Source organism: Chinchilla lanigera, unplaced genomic scaffold (genome assembly GCF_000276665.1).
Source record: "Chinchilla lanigera isolate Chin_1 unplaced genomic scaffold, ChiLan1.0 scaffold00044, whole genome shotgun sequence".
Lineage (NCBI taxonomy): Eukaryota > Metazoa > Chordata > Mammalia > Rodentia > Chinchillidae > Chinchilla > Chinchilla lanigera.
Window position 1 is genome coordinate 5828805 of NW_004955445.1, and position 23523 is coordinate 5852327.

Genomic DNA, 23523 nt, shown 5'->3' on the forward strand with positions numbered 1-23523 from the left:
CAAGGCTTGCGTCACTGGCACTCTGAGTTACCATGGTGAGTGATTTATTGATATATATCAAGAATGAATAGATCAAAGCCAGTGAGATGACAGGTGATCAATCAAATGTCAAATCAAAACTAGCAATCAAGTGGAAAGCTGATTTTTCAGTGGGTGGGTCTGGCAGGAGAAAAATGAACTTTCATATTACACTTCCGAGAAACAAAACCCCAGCATACTATTAAAAAAGCAATTAAGCAACCCAAAAGGAAAAAAAAGAAATCCCTTGGAAGATCTATCGTACAGATCCATTAACCTGTCCCTGCTTGGGTGGGGTAAGTAAGGATTCAGGTGGGATAGCTCCCATCACGCAAATCAATCTGCACATGAAGTTTGCAACTCTCTCTGGGCGAAGAAAATCCAGAAATGCTTAAATTTCCAAAGGGGCATCCTCCCCTTCCACCTTTTTCTATCTTTTTTTTTTTTTAAAGAGAAGAGAAGAGGGTTGAATAGATTCCCAAGCATGGATCCTTTTAGAAAACATTCAGAGGTTTGTTGGTCCCCTTCCTGGGGTGCTTTTTCTACCTTGGCGATCAAAGCTAAACTCCTATTGCTAGCCCCAAAGCCAGCCCGCAGCCCTGCAGCCCGGGGCTCGGGCAAGCCTCCCACTTCAGCGCCCCAAGCCCCTGCGAGGGGAGACGCTGTCCCTGGAGGCCAGGAGCTGCTGGCACTGACCACGCGGAGGGCCAAGCGGGTGGAGGGGCTGTCTCCCTATTCCGCACCCCGAATGCTCAACCGGACTCTGGCTCCAGAGACGAGAACAGACCGGGAGAAAAGTTAGGGGTGGGGTAGAGGGTGGAGGAAAAAAAGTTTAAGGAGGGAAGGCTTGGTGGGATAGCTCCCCCCCACCCACCCGGCGCCTGGAAAGGGGAGGATTTGGGAGAGCTGAGAAGGCGAGAGAGGATGGAGTGATTAGAGGGGCACCGGGAGCAAACTCCCCCGAAAGCTGAACGGGGTGGCGTCCCGGGGCACCCCGGGGCAAGGAGGGCGGGCGAGGAGCTCGGCGCGCAGGGCGCAGGGCGCGGGGCGGCCGGCTGGGCAGCCCCGAGCGAGCGGAGCCGCGTCTCTTACCTGCTGCCCGCTTGGGTGCCTGCTGTTTCCTCCTTGGCATCGCTCTACTTTCGCTCCAGTCCCACTTCTGGCGCCCCAGCCCCGAGCCGCGCGCGGGGCCCGCTGTCTCTCTCGCCTCTCTGGGTCTCCTCCGTGTCTTGCCCGGTGGCTCCTAGGACGTCACTCGGCCTCTGTCCCCCTGACGATCCCCCCTGCAACTCCGCCACCACGGGCCGGAGACCCCCCTCTCCGGGCGGCAGACACGGTGGCTGGTGCCGGCTGGCTCGCAGTGGAGGTTGGTTCTGCCTTGTTTGTTTGTTTGTTTTGGGTTTTTTTCCTCTCTCTGTTTTTGTTTTGGCTTTTGGATGTATATATATATATATTTGTTTTTGCTTTTTTTTTGTGGTGACTGGTGAGACACTTGATTTCTTTATTAAACATCCAAGACCGGGTTCAGATGGAAAGGACGGCGGGCGCACACGCGCCACACGCACACGCGCGCGTAAAGATAAGGACGAGAAAAAGCAATCCCGGGAAGGTAGTGGGTTTCTTCTTTTTCTTCTTCTTCTTCCTCCTCCTCCTCTTCCCCTCCTCCTCCTCCTCCACCTCCTCTCCTCCTCCTCCTCGGTCTCGATGGCGGATCCGCGCGGAGCGATCACGATCACTCACGGTGGGTTTGTGGCTGCTGTCAGATCTCCGTCTGTGAGTGATATGCGAGAGGACAGGAGCGGGTTTGGGAAAGACAGAAAATCTGGAATCCACTCACTCACTCACTCACACGCAGACACACACAGACACACGCACGCACTCTCGCTTCCTCTCCCACACACACTCACACCCCCCACATGCGCACACACGCACACTCACACACACACACTCTCTCTCTCTCACACACACACACACACACACTCACACTCACACTCGCTCTCACACACACAAGGCAGGGCGAGGCGATGCCAGCAAACATCGATCCCGCTGAACAAACTGAACATTAACAAACTCCTCCTCCTCCTCCTCTCCCCGCGACCTGATGACAGGGAGAAATTTACTCCCCAGCCGCAGAGCGGCAGGCAGAGGGAGTCTATTAAAGGGCCAGTGTCCCGCCGGGCAGAGGGGCTGGGGCAGAGCGCCCAGGCCTGCCACGCTCTGGAGGGGCTCTCCCTGCTGATGGGGACCGTGCCCCCCATCCTAGCCGGGACACCCCTCCGGAGCAGGATGGGGGCGGGGAGCAGGACGGAGGGGATCAGGGAAGGGATGGGAAGCCCGCGGAGCAGGGCGCTGGTTAAACTTGGAAGATGGCACCAGTGCCAACATGGGGAGGGGCACAACCTAGCTTTGCTTGGGGCAGGGGAGGGGACCTTATCCAGGGAGGAACTCCCGCACTTCCAGTCTTAACTGGATCCGCAAAATGTCCTGCTCACCTTCCTGCTTAACTTTAGTTCTCCTGTTCTGCCTACTGCCTTGATAATTCAAGGTGGTCTTCAAATAAAATCTGCCTCCTACAGAGGCCACTCTGATAGTCTAATGGGTACAGTGGTTTTATTTCCTTTAAGCAACATTTATTGAGCACCTACTCTGTACCTGTCCAGGAGACACAATAGCCACAGAGAAAGGAAGAGTCCTGGTCCTTTGGTGTTTATATCCTAATGGGGGACAGTGCATGAATCCCCCCATGTCCCATTGCTTAAATGTCACACTCTCCCTAAGGCCCACCTTATTTATCGTTTCATATGCACCCCATCTCATTTCTCCATTTTATTTTTCCCCAATGGGCTTCTCGATGTGGCACATGTATTCAGTTTTCTATTTGGTTAATTGTCTGAGATCCCCTCTAGAATATGAGCTGCGCTGGGAGGAGGGATTTCTGCCTCTTTTGTTCTGTAATTACCTCCAATGATGACAAAGCTTACGACTCATAGTCAGGCTTCCCTAAAACATTTGTGCAGTGAAAGAAGACTCAAGAACTGCACATACATCCTAATTTCAGAGTGATAAACTCCATGAAGGTGGGAAAACGGAGCACTGCTGGGGTTCGATGGAGACATGCACCTGGACAGATTGTAGCCAGCCTTTATCCCTGAAGGCTCTTACCAGGACCTTTCCAGGTGTCTTGGACCCATCTCTGAATGGTAGAACCTGAACCCTGCCCTTATGGAGCTCTCCTTCCAGTGAGAGTGACAGATAGCTAAGAAGCAAGGGTCATAGGCAGAGAAGAGGTGCGCTTTGGACCATAGTGAACCTGGGCTTGGAGAACCGAAGGATGGTGAGCAGGTGGGACTTCCTGTGGATAGTCGAGTCAAAACTGACTTTTACATGTGGAGAAGGAGTTAGGTAAGGAAGAAACTCTCATGCAGATGCCCTGACCTTACAAAGACAGGCAACCTTAGAAGCATTTGCTTTCTGCACTGCCCCCACCCCCAAACCCCTCTTAAAATGCACATGGCTGGCTGGTCCTTACGTTGGAACAAAGTTTTCTAACCTCAGCGCTATTAATACTCTTCGCCAGAGATCTCGTTGTTGGAAGGGGCTGTCCTGCGTGAGGTAGAATGTTTCACAGCAGCCTAGCGATTACCTGCTGGATGCAAGACCCACCCACCGCAGTCATAACAATAAACATTGTCGCCACACATTGCCCAGGCTCCTCTGGGAGCAAAACTGGCCCTGACTGAGTACCAATGCCTTAGACTTTCCATATCAGAAATTCAGGGTAAAGGACCAGGAATCTGCGTTTTGAACCAGCAACACCAGGCCCCACAGTTTGAGACCTTCTGCCAAAAAGGGACCTTTTTTCCCTCTGGGAATCTGACAAATCTGCTAGCTCCGAAACCAAGTCATCCTGAGATATTCATATAATTTAGGGCCTCATGGGGTGATGCTGTCCTTGTGGGTACTGGGATGAACTTTTACCCATCCTGTTCCTTATCTTCCCATCCCCATCCCCATGGAAACTGAGACCTTACTGGTATGGCCTGAGACACCTCCTATGCATAACCCACGTACCTACCACCTTTGCCCTCCCTCCTGGGCACTGGCCAGGAATGACTCGGTCCACTGTTATCTTTGGTAACAATTCTCCTGGGCTGTAGGAAACTCAGCTTTCTCCATCTTACTTGTCAACCACAATGTGTCATTGTCACTGTTTGCAAAGTGCTGTTTAATCACTTTTCACATCCACACATGCTTCTCCACCTCAGAAGTGCAGCACAAGTTGCTAAGTCACCTGTCCTCAGATGGCCTCCACCCACAAGCAACCCCACCTAATCCCAGCCTAGTCCTTTGGCTACTGAGGCAGAGACAAATCCCATTTCACCGCTGGCAACGTCAGCTAAAGATTACGCATTCTAATTACTCAGTAAACCCTTACAGGGCACTGTGCTAGGGACTGTAGCCTATTGTGCAAAACCTCAGTCTTGTAGATAAGAAACCACAAAGTTATGGAGTCATGGGGTATAGACTTCAGCCTTGAACAGAAGGCAGAAGGACGATGGGGGCTTCAGGGAGCTTCCCCATGAATTTGCATGTTCTCCAAGAGCTTCAGGCCCATTGATCTAATGTTTGTATTACACTCAGGCCATTCCTTGACAAACACCCGCTGTACATTTGAGGGGCCCCAGGCATAATGCACGAGGTAAGGCCCTCTCCCCCAAAAGCTTCTATTATAATGACATCCAAATGCTGGGGACAAGAGAAGTGTGAATCTGGCAGCTAGACCTAGTCTTGGGGGGAATAAAGAGAAAAATAGTAGTTGCATCTGAGCTGTGGAATTTCTTGCAGTTTCTCTTCAACATTCACAGAATTTTACCTCCACTTCCTCCTGGTCCTTAACAGCTGGTGATGCAATGAGTGTGTCCTAGTCCCTCTGCAACACCTATCTTTTGACTGGCCACCTATGTATTGCTGAGCCCATACTTCTGGAATGTTCTTATGGTAATTTGTATTTTTTCTTATTGCTACTAAAGTAGAACAGTTAGTTTATTTATCAGCAAAAAAGATTCTGGCTATGCCGGTGGGATGCATAACATGATGACACTCAGATGTTTTTGAGTGGTGTAGATAGAATGCTAAATAACACTGAATCACACAGTGAGAAAGTTATTCCCTTTCAATTACTTTTTAATTTGAAAGTCTCCATTTAGGGTTCGGCATCTTCTCTACCCAGAACACTTGCTCACTTATATTCTTAATCAAGATATCACAGGTCTCAGACTCAGAGGCTTGGGATGTAGCAAGTCTGTGTAGCTGAACTTTTACAGAGCAGTTTGTTTTCCTTGAGTTCACTTTAGGGTTACTTTCTATTTTAGTGAAAGACACTTCGCTCCATTTGTGGCAGCAATCTGAAGTTTAAACACATTATTTGGCTCTCAAAAAAATAAATACATTTAAGGGACAGGAAAGAGGATGTGAGGTACAGGTGGGTGAGAAATGGTGGCAGAATGTGAAAAACTGCCACACGCATTACTAGTATTGGCAAAGCACTGTGTTAAACCACCAGCACCAGCTCTTTGGGAAACTTCTTCCAAGAATTAACATCTTACAATAATGCTATAGTTAAGTCTTAAGGAATGTAGTTTCCTGGGATCCTGCACTCAAACTTTGGGATATGTAAGGGCATGAACTGATTGGCATGACTCAACCACATCTTCCGGAAGAGCTGTACACACACTGGAGGAGGATCAGAATCACCTGGGGAATGTTATTACTACTATTCTCTTTTTTAAGTTAAAGTAGCCCAAGCCCCTCCTCAGACTTACTAAATTAGATCCCAGGTTGAGGTCAGAAAATCTGAAAATTTTGCGGTTGTCAGGTGATGTTGATAAGGTACCAGGTATGAAAACCTTTCCTACACAAAAGTTGGGTTTTTGTATCAAGTGAGTCGAGTCTGGGGAGATTTATTGCATGCAAGGAACACAAAGCAAATCTAATGGTGGGTTTCCTCAGAAGACTCAGTTGAAAGGGCTTCTTGGGGTCTCTGGATGCCTGTGAATTCCCCATTTAGCACACTTTACACAGAGGGGTCATTTGGATTGTTATACAGTTGCCTGTCATACCCCTGGACTCTAAGCTAGTGAGATGAAAGCAGACTCTTGCTGAATGCCTACTGCGTGCAGGGCTCTTCCCAGATACCAGGGCACCTGGGAGCCTCCAGAGTGGATGGGCCTGTCTCCACCACCGCCCGGCCATCCTCTGGGATGATATCTGTACTCACCTCCCCTCCAACAAGATTCTTTCTCCAAATCTGTTTTTAAACTCAGAGGTCCCCTCTGGTGCCCACCCTATCTCTCCTGCTTTGTGAGCATTTTTTCCATGTATTTTCCTGTTTCTTACTTATCTCCTCTAATTGAACTATAAGCTTGATTTATCTCTATGTTCCCAAGTTCAGTGGACAGAATACCCAGGTAGGGATATTTGCAAGGAAGGAGGTACTTTAAAAACACCTTACGGGGCTGGGGATTTAGCTCAGTGGCATACCGCCTGCCTGGCAAGCATGAGGTCATGAGTTCAATTCCCAGTACTGGAAAAAAACCAAAACAACAACAACAACAACAACAAAACAACACGAAAAAAAGCAACTTAGGCCCACATAATTTTTGTTAGCTATAGGTCTATCGCTTTTTTGCCTGTTTGCTATTTTTTAGATGGATGCTGTCATCCTTCATCAACTTCTCTGCCCTTTTTACCACTTCTCTCACTAATCTACTGTCTCCTTCACATTCTGTTAAATACCGCCTCTTCCAGGAAGCCCTCCCAAGGTGATCGAATGTGGTCCACACTTCTCTAATCCATATTACCTTACAGCACAGAGACTCAAGGTGGGGTATGACCCCACATGTGGAAGTACCCTAGCAAGGAGAACCCATTTATGCTTGGGTGTCGGGATAGTGGTCACCTGGGAAAGCGGGCCTTGGTGGCTTCTGAGGGGGTGAGATTATTCTTAATCAGGGTTCTGGTTACTTCAGTGCATTCAATCTGGAAATTCATTCATTGTACACTTCTGATTTGTGTGGTTCTTTGTACATACACGATGCCTCAAGAAGAAAAGGTGGTGTGTTCAAACTTTGCTGCATATTATAATCAACTAGGTAGCTTGAAAAAAAATCCCAAAGGCTGTGTCTCACCCTGGAGCCATTACATCAGGCTGTGGTGTAGGATCCAGCCATCAGGATTTTTTAAAGCTCCCGAGGGATTCCATGTGTGGTAAAGTTTGAGAGCCAGGGTACCATATGATTTTGCTCTCGAGAATATAATTCATTTCCTTTCTCTTAAGTAGTTGCAGTTGTTTGAGATGTCTCTCCCCCTGGTATTCTGTGGAAGCTTCCAGGTAGCAATCTCAGGTGATGTCCCACACCCCCCATGTGACACCTGGTACTGCCTCACACTGTCAGGGAGCTGGCTAGGGCAATCCTGGGTCAGGGAGAGTGGTAGGAGGCAATTCCAGTGGGGTCACGGGGTGGCGAATGCAACTCACTTGAGAGCTAGGGACAGGAAAAGGACCTCTGAGAAGGCATTGCGGAAACTGATATGCGGAAGCAGCCAACCAGGAAGCAGAGTTGGAAATTGGAAGGGAAGGTACAGCCAGGGAGAGGAAAGCAGACATGGTGAGGGGAGATGGGCTGGCTCGGGTTCTATCACAGAGAAGCTTGGTCCTCACGTCAAGTTTGAGTTTTATCCTTTCAGCTGCTGACAAGGGGTAATTCATTTATGTATTTTTCTGAAATCACCTACTCCATTAGAGACAGTTTGCTCCCCAACACAGGGAAAACTATGTCTTGTTCTACTGGGTGGAAATGTGTTTTCTAAAAGCAGTCAAGGTTGATGACAATAAAGTTTGTCGATGCTAGAGGCACTGGCCAGCTTGCTTCTAGGAATAAATCCTCCAAAAGTTATCAGGGTCTCGTTTGACAAACTATCGTGATTGGGCTAGGTGTAGAATTTTGCAACCGCAGTTAAGCACTATGTATATTTTAAACAGGGCGATTGCTGAGTGTGCAGGTTGGGGATAGGGAGCTGTTGGATTTCACATAGATCACATTTCTCCCTGGGACTTGGCTACTTATGGCTCGTGACAGTGTTTTGCTGCTGCGGAAGAATCAAGACCAAGTCTCCAGCCCCGTAATCCGTTGCTCAACTTCATTAAGGACAGGAAGACACTAAGTGAAAGTAAGGAGCAGAACAGCCTGGGCACCGTGTGATGGGCAGCCTTTAAGTCCTGGGCTCTGGTATATTTTTATGCCACCTCGACTGTGCATCAAGCTCTGCTTCCTGGACTCATTAGAACTGTGTGCCCAAAGGTGCCCCTCAACTCTCAGAAGCAAATAGAGAATGATATAATTCCCTCTCAGAACACCTTTCTGTCTTATCCAGAGCATGTCTTATCTCTTATGATTAGGCATTAAGCATCCTATTGTCCTGAAAATTTCATGAGATTCTCCCCCTGCTTGCTGGGATTATGTCAAAGTGACTTGTCTCCAATGCAGGTTGCGCCCAACAGTACAGCTCGTCCTTTCTCAACCCTTGTGGGGCTGGCCAACGAGGCTGAGGAACCCACAGCCTGGAGATTGGAGACGGCTGGAGAGTCTGGGACCTCGCCAAGCCCTCTCTCCACGTCTGTCTTGCTCTTGCTTCCCTGTGATAAAGATTCGGGGACCCTGAAATCAAGTGTACTTGCAAGTAGTTTATTTGGGAAATGATGCTAGAAACCCCCAGTCAGAGCAGGAAAGCAAGGAAGGGAAGGTAGTCGGATTGGGGTGTGGCAGCGGAGGGTGTTGGTGTTGATTATGCTCCTTCTGACGTGTCCCTCCCAAAGGCGAGAGAGCGGGGGTATTTACCAAGCTTCTCCTGCTGGCCTCGGGGTCCAGGGCTGCTCCTGACCCTCCGTGCAGCCAGAGGGGCCACGATGTTGCTGGCAGCTACAGCTCCACGGCTAAGTGAAGCCGTGACAGTGTCTTCTGCATCAGCGTGCCAAGACCGTGGCCCTCACGAAGGCAAGGAGAGGAGCTGCACTCGATGCAGAGTCCCCGCTTCTCAGCGGAGCGCCAGACCCAGAGGTCCACCTTGTGTAGCTCTGAGGTGCTGTTGGTGCTCTCTCTCGTCTGGTTTACGAGGACTTGCATAGTTCTTGCTTCTGAGTCTTTTGTCTTCCCGAGTTTGTCAGCCTCCTCTGTCCCCATGTGTGTGGTCATTTGGGACACGGGGCCTCTTTTCTTTCTCCCTGGCGGGGTCCCTACTAGGGCGGTGGAGCGGAGTTCTCATTATTATCACAGCTGGAGATTTTGAGCAAAATCAGGCACATGCTCTGACATGTATGGGTATGTCCTTAAGCAAAACGTGGGGGCACAATTTGAAAATTAGGATAGTCCTAGAAATCCTAAGACATGGGGTCACTGTGTGAAGGCCAGGTAGGCATCATGGAAGAAAGGTAGGTGTGGATTTGGGTTCAGAGAGTTCAGCATTTAGAAAAGTATTTTCTAGCTTGAGCATGTTCTCTAACCTCTCTGGGTCTCAGTTTTCTCTTCTGTGAAATGGGGATAATCTTATCACTGACTCAATTAGAGTTGTAGAAAGAATGCTATGAACAAATATAAGACACTGAGCACGCCAGATACAGGGTGATCCCTGGGAAGCACGTCCTCCTTATTCGCCTTTGTATAAGCAGTTGCTGATTGACTATTGTTTACGAAGTGCTTTCAGATCTGAGGTCCAGTCTAATCTATAGTAAAGGTTAAGCTCATTTTAGCTGTATTTGCAGGGACATCGACTTACAGAAGTGCCCAGGGAAGCTCTGTCAGTCCTGTACTGCCTTTTCCACCAGCACACACTGAGCACCTACTCCACGCCAGGCCTGCAGGGTCTTCTGTCTGCCTGCAGGGGGCGCGGCAGGGAACAACACCCCTACCTGGCTCTTATAGGGGCAGGACAGACCAAGGGCAGTAACGGTAACACGCAAGATGACACTTACGGAGCACTCGACCGCTGTATGCGCTTGGACATAGAAATGTACCCATCCTTAAACACTGGTGAGGTACAGCCTGTGGTTGTTTCGATTGTGCATATGAGGAGACTGAGGCATGCACAGGTTAGGGAACTTCCCCAACGTTAGAGATACTGAATGCAGAAGTGTGGATTCAGATCCTCCTGGTGTGGCACTGGTGCCTGTACCCTGCATCGCCGCCCACTGCTCCTTCTGGGTTATGCTGTGTCCCCCTGGGTCACCGACTGCCTGCTTATTTACTCCACTGCCTTGCCCTGCTCACATGCGCAGCTGAAGAATCTTATGTGTGCACGTTATCCCCCAGGGAGTTAAACAGATTGCTGGGCTCCACCTGTGGAACTCCCGCTTTTGCAGGTCTCTGGCAGTGGGGAAGCTAAGTGATCTGAGAATGCGTTTTGGTTTTTCTTTTGGCGATGGTCCTGGGAATTGAACCCAGGACCTTGTCACTAAGCTGCACCTTTAGCCCTATTTAAATTTTGAGTCAGGGTCACAGTAAGTAGTTCAGGCTAGATTTGAACTTGGGATCCTCCTGCCTCAGCCTCTCAGAGTGCTGGGTTTACAGGCATGCACCACCACGTCTGACTACAACATGCATTTCCAACCGTCTTCTAGATGACCCTGAAGCTTCAGGTCCAAAGACCACATTTTGCATTTCTGGGACCCCAAAAGGGTGAGGTTGCCCTCCCTCCTCCAGGGACCACCTGAGAGTGCCAGGAAGCCTGTGGGGTTGTCATGCCCCAGGGGGTAGCTGGTGCCTAGTGGGTAGGCCTTTGTGGTTGGCAAACCTTGGGAGAATGCTGATCACCCTGCAGGACACAGGGCAGTCCCCAGGAGCAGGATGATCTGGTCTAGTTGCCAAGTGGGGCAAGTGAGACACGAGGTTGTGGAACACAAGGGCAGAGACTGTGGTATGCACAGGAAATGTCTGAGTGTGTGTGTATGTGTGTATGTGTATGCGTGCTTGTTGAAAATGTGGCTTCTGATTAAGTGGCACTTGTGCCTGTCCAAGGGGCTGCCTTTCTAACCAGTTCTGACAGGGGAGGCTGTGGCAGCTGACCCAGGGACCCCACCTTCAGTCACCAAAGCGAGAACGCACCCCGGGTAGTAAAGGTCTTGAGTCAGGGCTCGGGCTACAAGAGGCTTTTCAGCAGTGTAACATAGGCGTGACCTGCATTTGTTCAGAACCAAAGTTCAGTAACCCTCTTTAATAATCCCCCTTCAACTCCCCCTGCTGTAAGGTTTGCCCCGAAAGCAACACCGAACAGGGGGGCTGCCATCCTCTCCCAGCAACAGTCGGGGAGGACGGATCCTCATTAGGATTGCCCTGCTTCCGTCCCAGGGCATCAAGGGGAGCCTACTGTTGCCTGCAGTTGTGGCTTCTTTCCAAAAGCTGCGAGCTCTTGGTGGGCTTTGCATGGGCTCGACTTTCAGGTCTGCGAACTTGAGATGAAAAAGCGGCTGCTGTGAAGATGGTTGCTCTCCTGGGAAAGGGCTACGGGAGAAAATGGACTCTGCGCCCGGCCCTCCAGAGACGGCGTCCCAGCCCCTGTGATAAATGGCAGCATTAACAAGGTTTGGTTGAGAGGGAACCTACAGATTTATGACTTCCTGTGTCCGCCAGCAGATGTCATCACGGCTGACAGAACAGAAGGCCTTTCAAGAGCCAGCTGGGGCGGGCTAGCAAGAGGGGAGAAAATAAAATCAAAGGCAGAAGCCAAAACTCGTGTCTGCTTGGTGGTACTAATGTCGATACTGTCATTGTAGGGACAGTGGGCAGTTGTGCAGTAAACCAAACCTTGCATAACATCTCTGGGATCCAACCTCTAAGGTTCAGGCAGACACTCTCAAACGGAAGACAAAGTTAGTGGTTTTTCTTTAAATAAAGAAACCTCTGGGTTTTGTTCCCTTACACATTCTCTGGGATAAAATGAGTACTTTGCACTGAATAAACATGTATTTTACCCCGAAACATCATTTTGATGGGTTAAATGTACTCATTTCATAAATTCACTGGCTCATTCTGAAATTCATTTGATATACATATAATTTTACCCATTTAAAAAAATTGTTTTATAGGATGTCATTGGTGTTTTATGTGCCAGAGTTTTGTGTGGTATTGAAAAATGGCATGCGTTTAGCATTTGTCAGGGACCAAAGGCCCATATTAGGAAGCACAAATTCTAACATGTACTTAACAATAATTACAGGCCACATTTCCTCCTTTTAATTTGCACTTAAAGATTTACCTTTTCTGGGCAAAGAAGACTTTAGTTTTTTTCTTTTTTTTGCAGTTGACACTCTGGACTAATGAATAGTTGACTGTATCCCATCCTTTGGATTCCGGTGGAAAGGACCCCAAAATTGCCGCCCAAAAGAACAACTCTGATCCATACATTGAGCTGTCTTTTCAGTTCTGTCCAACAAGTTATTCCCCATCCTGGACTTGGCAGAAATTAAGAGCCATGGGAGACTTCAAGGAGGACAGCTACAGTGTCCTTCTGACTCTGAGACTGTCAAAAAGAAATCATTTCAAGCAAAAACTTGACCTCGAATCTTCTGTAATTATAGCCATCATGTTGATATTTGCATTGCAGTGAATATGTGATATCAATGAATTTTTATTTTATTCTTTTTTTTTTTTTTTTTTTTTTTTCCGGGCCAGGGATTGAACCGAGAGCTTTGCACACACTAGGCAAATGCTTTACCACTAAGCCACATCTTCAGCCTCTCACTGAGATTTCCAAACTAATACTGTGGGTGCAAATATGGTCACCTCCACAGCACCCTCTGCAGACCCCTCTGGGGTGTCAGGTGGTGACTCACCGCTAACCCGAGCTGCGGGTGCTTGCTGTCCTTCTCAAGGTCTGCGTTGTTGTGGACTACTTACTGAAGTTCTTCCAGCACGTTTCCTCAGCTGTGAAAGGGGGGGATGAGTGCACTTTTCACTTAGAGTTTTTGTCTAATGAGCATCGAATGCAATGTTTGTGAAGTGATTAGCCGCTTGGCACAGGGGTGGAGCTCGATAAATTAGCTATTGTTATAATGATTAATGTTAAAATATCTTCCCTCTTTATTGTTCCACAGGTAGGCATGCCAACTCCTGAGCTGATTCGTGGGTCACCTAGAAAAGAAATCCAATAATAATAACAACATTAATTGCAGCCGTCACATATTGAACACAGACGAAGTGCCCAGGGCTATACTAAATGCCTGACATGCAAGAGCTATCGAGTGTAATCCACACAACAACCGTGTGGAGCAAGGTATTGTTACTTGCATGTGTTATACAAAGGAGCTCAGGTTGGAGGGTTTGGCAGTGGTTTTCAAACTGCAGTGCACAGGGCGCTGGGTTCCTTCCAGAATTTCTGGGTCTGGGCTGGGGCCTCAAGATTTCCATTTTAAAAAGTTCCCAGGTTACTGCCGTTACTGCTGCCCTAGAGACCACACTGGAGAAACACTGATTCCAGTCACTTGTTCAAGCTGACACAACAAGTAAGCGAGAGGAGGATTTTTTCAAAATTAAAACTTTGACTTAGAAATGTACTCTTCAAATATCTGTATTTCTTTGAATTTTCTGAAGTCAAACCTTTGAATTATGAGCTCGTTGTTGCACTCACAAAGCACAGTAGCTCAGATAGCTGCTTGTTTGCATGAAATGTCCTGTTCCATGAGGTTTTTTATGGCACAAAACAGTTGGTGATACCTTAAAAGGGGAGGATTTCAGGGACATTTGTGGAAGGATCATCAAGTCCTTAAATCACCCCTACCTGGCCATGCCTGAGATCAGCAGCCCTGCAGAAGTAAAGAATTTGCAAGAGCTATGACCCAGGTCCAGCTGGAAGATTCATTAGAAGTTGCAAGATGGAGCCCAGCTGGGCAAGCCGCACCTGGCTACCATGTGTGCCTGAGAGGCATGGTATTTCCAAGGAGAGCTCTCAATGCACAGCCCACTTGGGCATCAGAAGGCTCTGGATCCCTTGAATGTTGCTCAAGCGAGGCACTTGCAACTAGCCAGCCACTGCAGCAAGGGAACCACTGCAGCAAGCTGCCATTGGTATAAAAAGTGGGATGTATTTTGGTTCCTACTGCACACTTTGGGACTGAAGGGGTGGAACTTCCCAGAAGCATGTGGTGAAAAATATGAAAGGAGACACAGGACATAGGGAGAGAGCGAGGAGAAAAGCTGAAAATCCCCGTGTGAATACAGTAATCCCGCAGAAGGTCATTGGCTCCTTTATTGGGTTGTAAATGCAAAGAACTGGAATCTAAATATGTAGGCAAGGCACACATCAAGAAATGTAAATACTCAGGGGCTTGAGGAAAAGAGATAAATTGAGGCAAACAAGTGGTGCCGTGGACAACGGCAGAAGCTGGCTGATGAGTGACTGTCGTGGTGCAGGACGGAGGCATACAGTGTGCACTGGATTTGCTCTCCAGAGCCTAAGATCTCAGAGCTAACTCTATAGATTAAATTGGTTGATCTTTGAAGGCCATTCCTCTTCTATATACATGGATGTATTCATTTGGACATTCACTCACTCATTCACTCATTCATTCCTTCAACAGCTTTTTTTTTTTTTTACTGGGCACATGTTATGGGGCCAACTATTCATTTAGACATAGGCAGCAAAAGCTCAGACTCCATTCTCTGCTCTTCTGGAGGTTAATCATTAATGGGTGAGACAATACATGAAATAAATTGTACAGCATATTAAGATCTGAAAAGTTCCAAAGAGAAGAGTTAAAATAGAAAGAAGATACGGATTCGCAGGTGGTATGGTTGAAGGATGGCTTGTTTATTCCCAGCTACATTTATCAAGGTTGCTATGGTTTGGATCAAGCTTTTGGAAAATGATTCAGTCATGATCATTCTAACTTCATCAGTGGATTAATCCATTGATGGAGTCATAATTTGATGGAATTACCAGGAAGTGACAGAAACAGGAGGTGGGAACCAGTTGAAGATAGTGGGTGACGAGCATGTTAGGTTGGGAGTCACATTTTGTTCCCAGCCCTTTTGTCTCTGAGCCTTTCACTCTCCCTCCACTTCCTGGGCACCATGAGTTGAGCCTCTATCACACCTTTCTGCCATGATATTTCTGCCTGACCCCAGGCCCAAGAGCAACAGAGCAACTAACCATGGACTGAAACTTCTGGAACCGTGAGCCAAAATAAATCTTTGTTCTTATATGTTGATATCTTCAGGTATTTTGTCCCAGTAATAAAAAGCTAATACAACCACCAATGAATCCCCTTTGGTTACAAAGAAAGGAAAATTAAATCACATTGGTCTAAGAAAAAAAAGGAAAAATGTTGGCAGTAGACAACGCAGAAGTCCTGGCATTGATAATTTTTAATGTTACTTTTCCTTCTAGCACTCACTCCACTGATGCTTTCTGATACAGCTCAGATATCCTGGGGTATCTTTTTCTTATTTGACCTCTGTACCTCTGGGGAAGTAGGACTTCTCCCTAGTTCAGGGCTTCTGCCAATCAGGACACTTCATTCCCTTACTGATCATAGTGACTGTTTCTTGAGAAGGCAAGGGTCCAAGGAAGTGCAATGTCAGAAATTTCACCTGCTTTCTTTTGCTGAACCTGGAGGGGAAAAGTCATTGCTGGCAGCTACTTTATAACCAGGGGGAGGAGGAAGCTGCCTTAGAGTAAAGTAAAGCAGAGAGATGAAGAAAAGAAATAAGAACAAAAATAAAAACCCAGGATCTGGATGACACCATTCATCCAGTGGATAAACACTCTGGAGTAAATCTGCCAGTGTCTAGGCTTATAGTTAAATGAGTCAAAAACAATTTTCTTTATGGCTTAGCGCCATTGAGTTGGGCTTTCTGTTAGTTTAAATAGAAAGATGAAATACCTAGTTCAGGCACAGTTATGACCAGACTCTTGCTCATCATGGGCCGCTGATTTTCTCTGTGTGGGCTTCACTCAACCTGGCTTCCCCACAGTTTCCACTGGCAGCCTCATCCCTGCAGCACCTGCAAGGCCTTTGCACCCACCTGGTTGTGTTACCAGGGTCTACTTCAGCCTTTGAACCACGCACTGAGATTGGGGGGTGAAACACCACCAATCTGGGACTGATGTCCTCTCCTGGGGCCAGGGCTGAAGCCTGATTCATTTAAATCACATTGTCTGAGAGAGCTGGTTCCTCAAATTAGGGAGTTGTTCCTAGAAAGTTGGGGCGTGGATGTGGGACAGTTGGGAGGAAGCTATGCCCTAATGTCTTATGTTCCACTTGGACATCTCACATTTCTCATTGCAAAATGAAAAGTTAAGACAAAGCGACTGCTCCCAGCAGTTTTATCACCAAGGACACCTTCTCGTGCCATTCTCTGTTGGTGCTGGATTAAACTAAATTGGAAAGACTTTGTCTGTAACTTACCTAGTCACCCATCACGCATTCACCTACCGTTCAGCATGCTGCTGTGTAATAGCCATTAGCTCCCGATTTTGTTCTCCTCCATGAGGACACGGCAGCAACACATGTTGGAAGAGATGTGAGCACTCTATTCAGTGACACAGAATGGCAGAGTCTGCTGGAGGTTTCCCTTCAGGGTTAAAAAGCCATAGCTGTTGGAGAGAAACCTTTGTGCTCATAATTTCTATTCTGCTTGGAAAGCAGGTATGAGGATGGGGTGTCTGGAGTGGATGCAAAAGATCTGACATGTATGAAGAAAAATCAGCAGGTTGAGCCTAATAGAACAAAAAGAACAGTCGAATTCTGGAGTCACCATCATGTGACCTAGGCAGAATCTCTAGGCCTATGATGAACCTAGACTCATACCCATCCAGATTTTTTTGCTAGGTGAGAGAACTCAGCTCTTCATTGCTCAAGGCACAGTTACAGTATTCTGTTACATAGAGTCAAAAGCATTCCTGCTTGCTACAGTCAGATCCAGGAGAGGTCCCCAGGCAGCTTTAGTCTGAAGATGGGCAGTGAACTGATGATTACAAGTGTCACCAGGGTCCTTCTTGAACCGGAAACACTGGAGCTTATATCTGGGGACCTAATCATTGAAAGAAACTGCATGTATGCAACAAGCAATAACATTTTTCTATTATTTTAGAGAATTAAGTGAGAGGTCCACACAGTAGATATTTCCCATTGCAGCCCAACTCTGCTGGTGCAGTGCAAAAGAAGCCATAGACCATACATGAATGAATGGGTGTGGTTGTGTACCAATAAAACTTTATTTACAAAAACAGGCAGTTGGCTGGGTTGGCCAGTAGTTTGCTGACTCCCAAATTAGACAATCACAACTGAGTGTGCAATGAAAACAGCAATCAACGGGACTGTGTACCACTTATTAAAATATAGTGGACCAGTCTTAATCCCGTGGTGCTAATTTTCCAATGTCAGGTCCTTGCATGCAGGCACTTTGTGACCCCTTGATACATCTGTAGCCTGCCTTCCTGTTCTGCCACAGCTATGGATAATGGGGTGCGTCAGGTGGGCATCAATCCATAGTGAACGTAGAAACCCTAGTAGGAGGGGTTGGGAAGGTACTGATAAAGTGTGGGGCACTCTGATGAAAACACATGTCATGGCATCATGAAACAGGCAGAGACACAAAAACATCACATTGGATTACTTTTGCTAGAATTTTTGTGACCAACATACACTGCGTTTGTCACCAGCTTAAAGATGGCAACTGTGGTTAGAAGAAATGCACAAACCACGTAACGTACGCAGTGTTGTGATTTATAAGGAGCGTGATTAATACTGTGCATTTTAAACCTGTGTGCATATATGTCACAAACTGTATGGTTCACTAAACATCACAAGAGACTTCCAAAGAAACCAAGACTGAAGAAAAGTTACATTTTGCCACCTTAGTTTTGAATCATGATTCTCTTTCACCAATGGTTGTAAAATTTTAATTAGCTTTGATTTTGAAAAAAAAAAAAAAAACCTTATAAAATCAGATTCTTTCTACCCTTACTAATTATATGTTGGAAAAATGTTTGAAGGGTATTGGGTTAAAGAGTCAATAAATTATTTACCCTTGGTGACTTCTGTATATAAAAGCCCACGACTCAGTTACTGTTGGATCCAGGAAGGTATAAATAGAATGCGTTGGCTATGGGCCAAAGGAATGGTGAAGACTGAGGCAGACACTTATGCCCTGTTCAGCCTGTTGTGTCTCTCTCTGTCTCTCTCCCCAATCCCTTTGCACAAAAGCATGCAAACTCCAGTTCCCTTCTCCAGACAAGAAACACGCATTCCTTCAACTGATAGAGCCAGAGCTTCCGCACAGTGCTGAGGCCTGAACTGATCGGGTGGCTTAATCCTGCCTGGCCCTGACAAGATAACTGGTTGTAGAACATAGCACCTTTTCCCGTATCTCACACTATGGATCTATTAGTATTGCTATTTATGTGAAAAAGAAGAGAGAGTGCTAATTTATACATACATTTGTTTTGTAAAAATTCTACTCCTGTTCTCAGATTGGTTCAAATCCCCCAGAATATCACTCTTCTGTGATCTGTAATCTGGCTAGAAGGGGAAATGCTAAGGCGTTTAAGAATTTCAAATTCCTGTATTGCCACTTGTAGTGAGCTGTGTCATTGACAGAGCCATGCAGTTTTTCTCCTGCCCTAAATGTCACAAAAAGAAAAGTGATTCACAGCAGTTTACACATGCCAAACACATTTGTCGAATAAACAACACAGAGCAAACTGCAGTTGAAATACCACCCATAAAGAAACACAGTAGTTAATCTGACTTTAATTGAAATGTTGCATGTTGATACCTTTTGTTTATGCATGAGACAAAACTGATATAAAGGAGAGCAATGATGATAATCATATTCGAGACATTTTGAAGGTTGGGGCTTCTGAAGCACTTGAAGAAGAAAAGAAATACCACATGTACTCATGTTAAAGAAATGCTGCATTTGGTTTAGAAAGTGCTTCCAATATGGTAATGAATAAGGTAAAATTTCCATTTTAGTGCAGTGCTGAATTGAGCTACTGTGTGCTTCTGGGAGATATGTTTAGGCATTCGACAATTAAAAAAAAAAAAAAAACTGAAGTATTGGGTCTAAAGGGCCCGAGTTGTACTTTCTGCCTAACTTCTGTCCATCTTGCTCCTTTAGATAATACCATTTAGGGTTTGGGAAGTTTATTCTTTGTTGTGCTCAACAATGGCATTCTTGTGGTGTGGATCCATAACCTCTCAGGGACTGGCTAAGGCTGATAACCTCCCCGCCACTCTCCTCTGGCAACCAGGACTGGACTGAAGATGGGCAAAACTTAGTCAGAGCCAGGATCTGTAGAGAAGTTTGCTAGGGTTCTGGGCATAAAAAGGTTTATTTTTTTTTCTTGAGAACCACGGAAGTGGGGCGCATTTTGTCTGGAATCTGTGTGATATGAAGATGTGAAGATTTGAGTAGTGTCCTTGTTACTAAAATGAAAACCCTGCAGTTGGTGGTGGGATCTCTTGAGGCCAAAAGAGGCAAAAAATACTGTGAAAGACAGAACGTGAAAAATGAAGTAAAAGGCTCATCCTTGAGGATACTAGTTCCAGCTGGACCTGAAGCTTCTTCTGCCTTTCATCTTTTTGGGGACACAAGACTATACATTCCGTTATTTTGCAAGCAATTTGAGTTGGGTTTCTATCATTTTCAATGGTAAAATTTGTAACTCATCATTTAGCTTTGTCTAACTGAGGATTATATGTTAAATATATTAATGTCCTTTCAATGAATTATGTGAGTAAAATTGGACCATACTGAGTTTCTGCCTTATTGTTTGGTTTACTGTGTTTTTTCAGTTGGAATAAAAGGCATCATTGGTTGTATTATTACTAGTCTTCTTGTCCATACTTTATGACATAGTTCAAGTACCTACCTTCCTTATTAATTCATTACTGGAAGATAATTACAGACTGGAAGTTTAGATCCACTGAAGCTACCCCATGCGGTGTTAAGAGGTTGTGTGTTAGATTAGCTAGACATGCTCTTGAACCCTGGTTCTATAATTTACTAGCTGAGTGACTTTGGGCAGTTTTCAAAAACTCTCTTAAGTTATTGCTCCCATCATATAAAAATACTGTTAATAATAGCACCATATTTCAGATAATGCTTGAGAAGATAAATGAGATAATGCCCATACAGCTCTTATCATGGTATCTGACACAGAAAATGTTCAATAAATATTGATACTGTTCTTACTGTTATCAAACCATCAACAAACCCACTATGTAGAAATATCCCAATAAATCTAAGCTGCAATTATTCATTCAATGAGCATTGGCTATATGAATAATTTAGAAACTGATGAATTGATGATTGAATGAATATGAGTCAATTACAATATGATTCATTGGAAAAGCAGAAGCTGGAAACTCAGAGATGAGACGTCAGATTGAGGACTGGGGCTGGAGGCTGAGAAGGAGTGGGAAGGGATGGGAAGGTGTTCTGTGCTTTATGGGAATGCCCTTCCCGTGATCTGTGTCCCCGTCAGGTGGAATGTTCTGCAATGTCGCTCCCTTCACACTCTCATTACCGCAGGTCATCTGTCGGGAGCTTTTTGATGGGCAGCTTTATAGACAGCCATAAAGCAGAACTTATGGCTAAAGTCATCATAGTTTGTTGAGCTCAGTGCTTAGGGGTCCAAATCATTTTCCTTCTTTCTCTGGGTCAGATTCATTCACTGCACAAGTGCAATTTAGCATAGATGACTTAATTCTTCATATCACCTCCCTATAGCTCGTAGGTTACAATTCTGGAGACCCTTAATTAGAATAAACAGAATAATTTGGACATTTGCTGAGTAATTATCTTAGTTCTAACCTAAGGACTTGGCCGAGCCAACATAGCCAGCCATCTTGAATTAACCATTTCATCCAACCTTCACAACTTATGTGGAAGGTACGCTCATTAACTCAAATTTGCAGATGAGAAAACATACACCAAGGATGTACTACTTGTGCCATGGGGGAGTACTGGCAGGATCCAAACACAGGCTCTCTACTCCTGAGTCTTCTGCTATAAATTCCATCATGAACACTATTGTCCCTCTGCTTCCTCAAAGGACTTAAGTCCCTGAAATGAGCTCAACAAAAGTGAGTTTCCCGAAATAAAATTCTTCAAATGTGGATACACTAGGGATATTTTGAGATGATTTTAAGAGCTTATATTTATAGCTTTATCCAAAGGAGTTTGAAAATACGTCCTGCTCATGTTCCATTGATCCTTAGCAGCCAATAGGCAGATACTTGGAGCTGTAGTCCAGGAATAGTCTTGTGTGGCAGCCAGGGCACCATGCAGCATGCTTGATGACGAGCTCCTGAACTGCCAGTCTCCTTCCCACAGCCAAGTCCAGCCAGGCTGGTGCTGGCTGGGATTCTGTTTTGACATCTTTTCATGTCTAGCTACCTGAGAGCTGTGCAATTTGTAGCATCTTGGCCTCCATCTTGACAGAACGTAGTACAGAGGAAGGAGTGGGAGCTGACAACAGCCTAGTGACTAGCACCCTGCAACTTCCGCACCTCTGGGAATTATGCATTCTTTTGATGCTGAGGGAAGGCTGCAGCCCTCAGAGAGGGAGCCTTGTCAGCCATGTTTGTCTAATGTGACCTTGCCCACTTCCTCACTCGGCCTGGGAAAGAACACACGAGTTGAGTGAACCAGTCATATTCTGTCTTCCCAGAACTTGAAATGACAAACATGAAGTTTCTGTCACTGATCCTGAGTCGTACAAATCTGGAGCAGCCGTATTCCACCAAACAGAGTAAGCATAGAGGAAAGCTGGAGTAGAAATGAAAGGGGGAAGTCAGGAGGAAGAGAAAGAGCAAGAGAGAAAAAAGCCAGAGTGGATGACTTTCCAAATCCTGGTGCAGTCTCTTCATGTGGGCTGATTGTATTCCAGTCTTTTTTGTTCTCTAAGTTGGTTTCTCTTATACCTCAAAGCATGGATTAATAAGACACATAAGTTTCTTTTCTTGTTTTGAGCAGAATCAAATCCTTTCTTGAGACAAGGTTGCTAACAAACACTTGTAACACAGGTTCATTGGTCAGAAGATCAGTTGATAAACATCCTTGAAAAAAGGTATAAAATGAGAAGAGCTATTTGTTCAGTGTTTTTAACAACAAATGAGAATAAAATTTTTAATGTGTTCTTCAGATTTTCATTTCTATATCATATTTTATAATTGTTTAAATTTAAATTTTAAATAATTATTTCAGATAATTTTTAAGTGGAAGTACTCAATTTCCATGAGGAAGTACCAAACGTCAACTTTCAGAAAAGTAGGATGTTACGTCTTGGGTCTAGATGTTTCCGCCAAAGCCCCATGTGATCTTAGGCGGGGCTTTTTAGAGGTGACTGGATCTAGAGTGTGTAATGCTGGGATCAACAGTCAGTGATTATTGAGCTGGTCCACCGATTTGTGGGTATTGGGGAGGTGTTCCCTGGGTGTGAGTGCTACCCACTGCCTCAACACAATGTATGGGACAGAAAGGGAGCTGGTGTTGTTGCTTGTCACTTGCTGCTTTGCTACTTCATTGCTTACTGCCTTCTGCCTGCCATGAACTGTTTCTCCTCTGTGATGCCACTTTGCCATGCCATTCTGCCTGAAAGCCAGCCGATTACGGACTGAAACATCTATAAACTGTGAGTTACAATAAACCTTTCCTCCTTTAACTTTGGGCATTGGGTATTTTGTCTTAGTGATGAGAAAAGTAACTGAAACAGGGGTAGCAATCCATAAGGTCAGAGAAGTAGAGGTTTGGAATTACCAAAATAACTGTCCATTATTCAAGAAGATAAATGACCATTTCAATGGGAGTAAGAGATACTTCCAGGAAATGGCTCATGGTGTATAGGATAAACATCATTAATCCTAGAATGCAAACTCCAAAAAATTTAGACATCTAAATTTGGTCTAAAATTTGGTCGCTAGCATTTTGCACAACCCGAATTAGATATAGCGATGTTGCCCTTACCGCAATCTGAGGAGCTAAAATAAGCAGGAAAAATACAGAGTGGCAAAAGGGGAGAGAAACTAGTTTAATGAAAGAATATTTTATTTATTCTGTTTTACTTTTTTCTTGAATCTGAGAAAAACATGGAGTGACAAGCTTTGGGCATGGCTGGATCCAAGGGCTCCAAAGACGTCACCAGGGATCTGTCTTTTGGCACCTCTTGAATTCAGTTTTACCTATATTGGTTTCATTCCCAAGGACAGTCACTCAGTGTAGGGTTTCCAGATATAACAGGTAGAAGCAGAGGATGCCCAGACAAACTTGAATTTCAGTTCAACAGTGATTTTCTTGGTAGAAGTGTGTTCCATACAATATTTGAGACATACTTACACAAAAAATTATTCATTGTTTTAAATTCATTTCAATGGGCCTCCTGTATTTTATCTGGCCACCATATTCACAAAAGATGGCACAGCAGGCTGCCAATGCTGCCCAATTTCAA

General features: G+C 45.6%; 1 protein-coding gene and 1 long non-coding RNA gene across 2 annotated transcripts in view; one reads left to right on the top strand and one right to left on the bottom strand.

Moving 5' to 3' along the window:
* The window catches only part of Tshz2 (teashirt zinc finger homeobox 2), a 259142-nt gene extending 257218 nt beyond the window's left edge, over positions 1-1924 (bottom strand). The window contains exon 1 of the mRNA XM_005392287.2: positions 1111-1924. Coding sequence (XP_005392344.1) covers positions 1111-1150 — 40 coding nt within the window. The 5' untranslated portion in view covers positions 1151-1924. The remainder of the gene's footprint in view (positions 1-1110) is intronic.
* Positions 1699-19905, top strand: LOC102016112. The gene is made up of 3 exons (XR_001235600.1): positions 1699-1759; positions 12370-12636; positions 13163-19905. It is a non-coding gene; the product is annotated as an uncharacterized LOC102016112 (long non-coding RNA).
* Positions 19906-23523: the final 3618 nt, after the last annotated feature.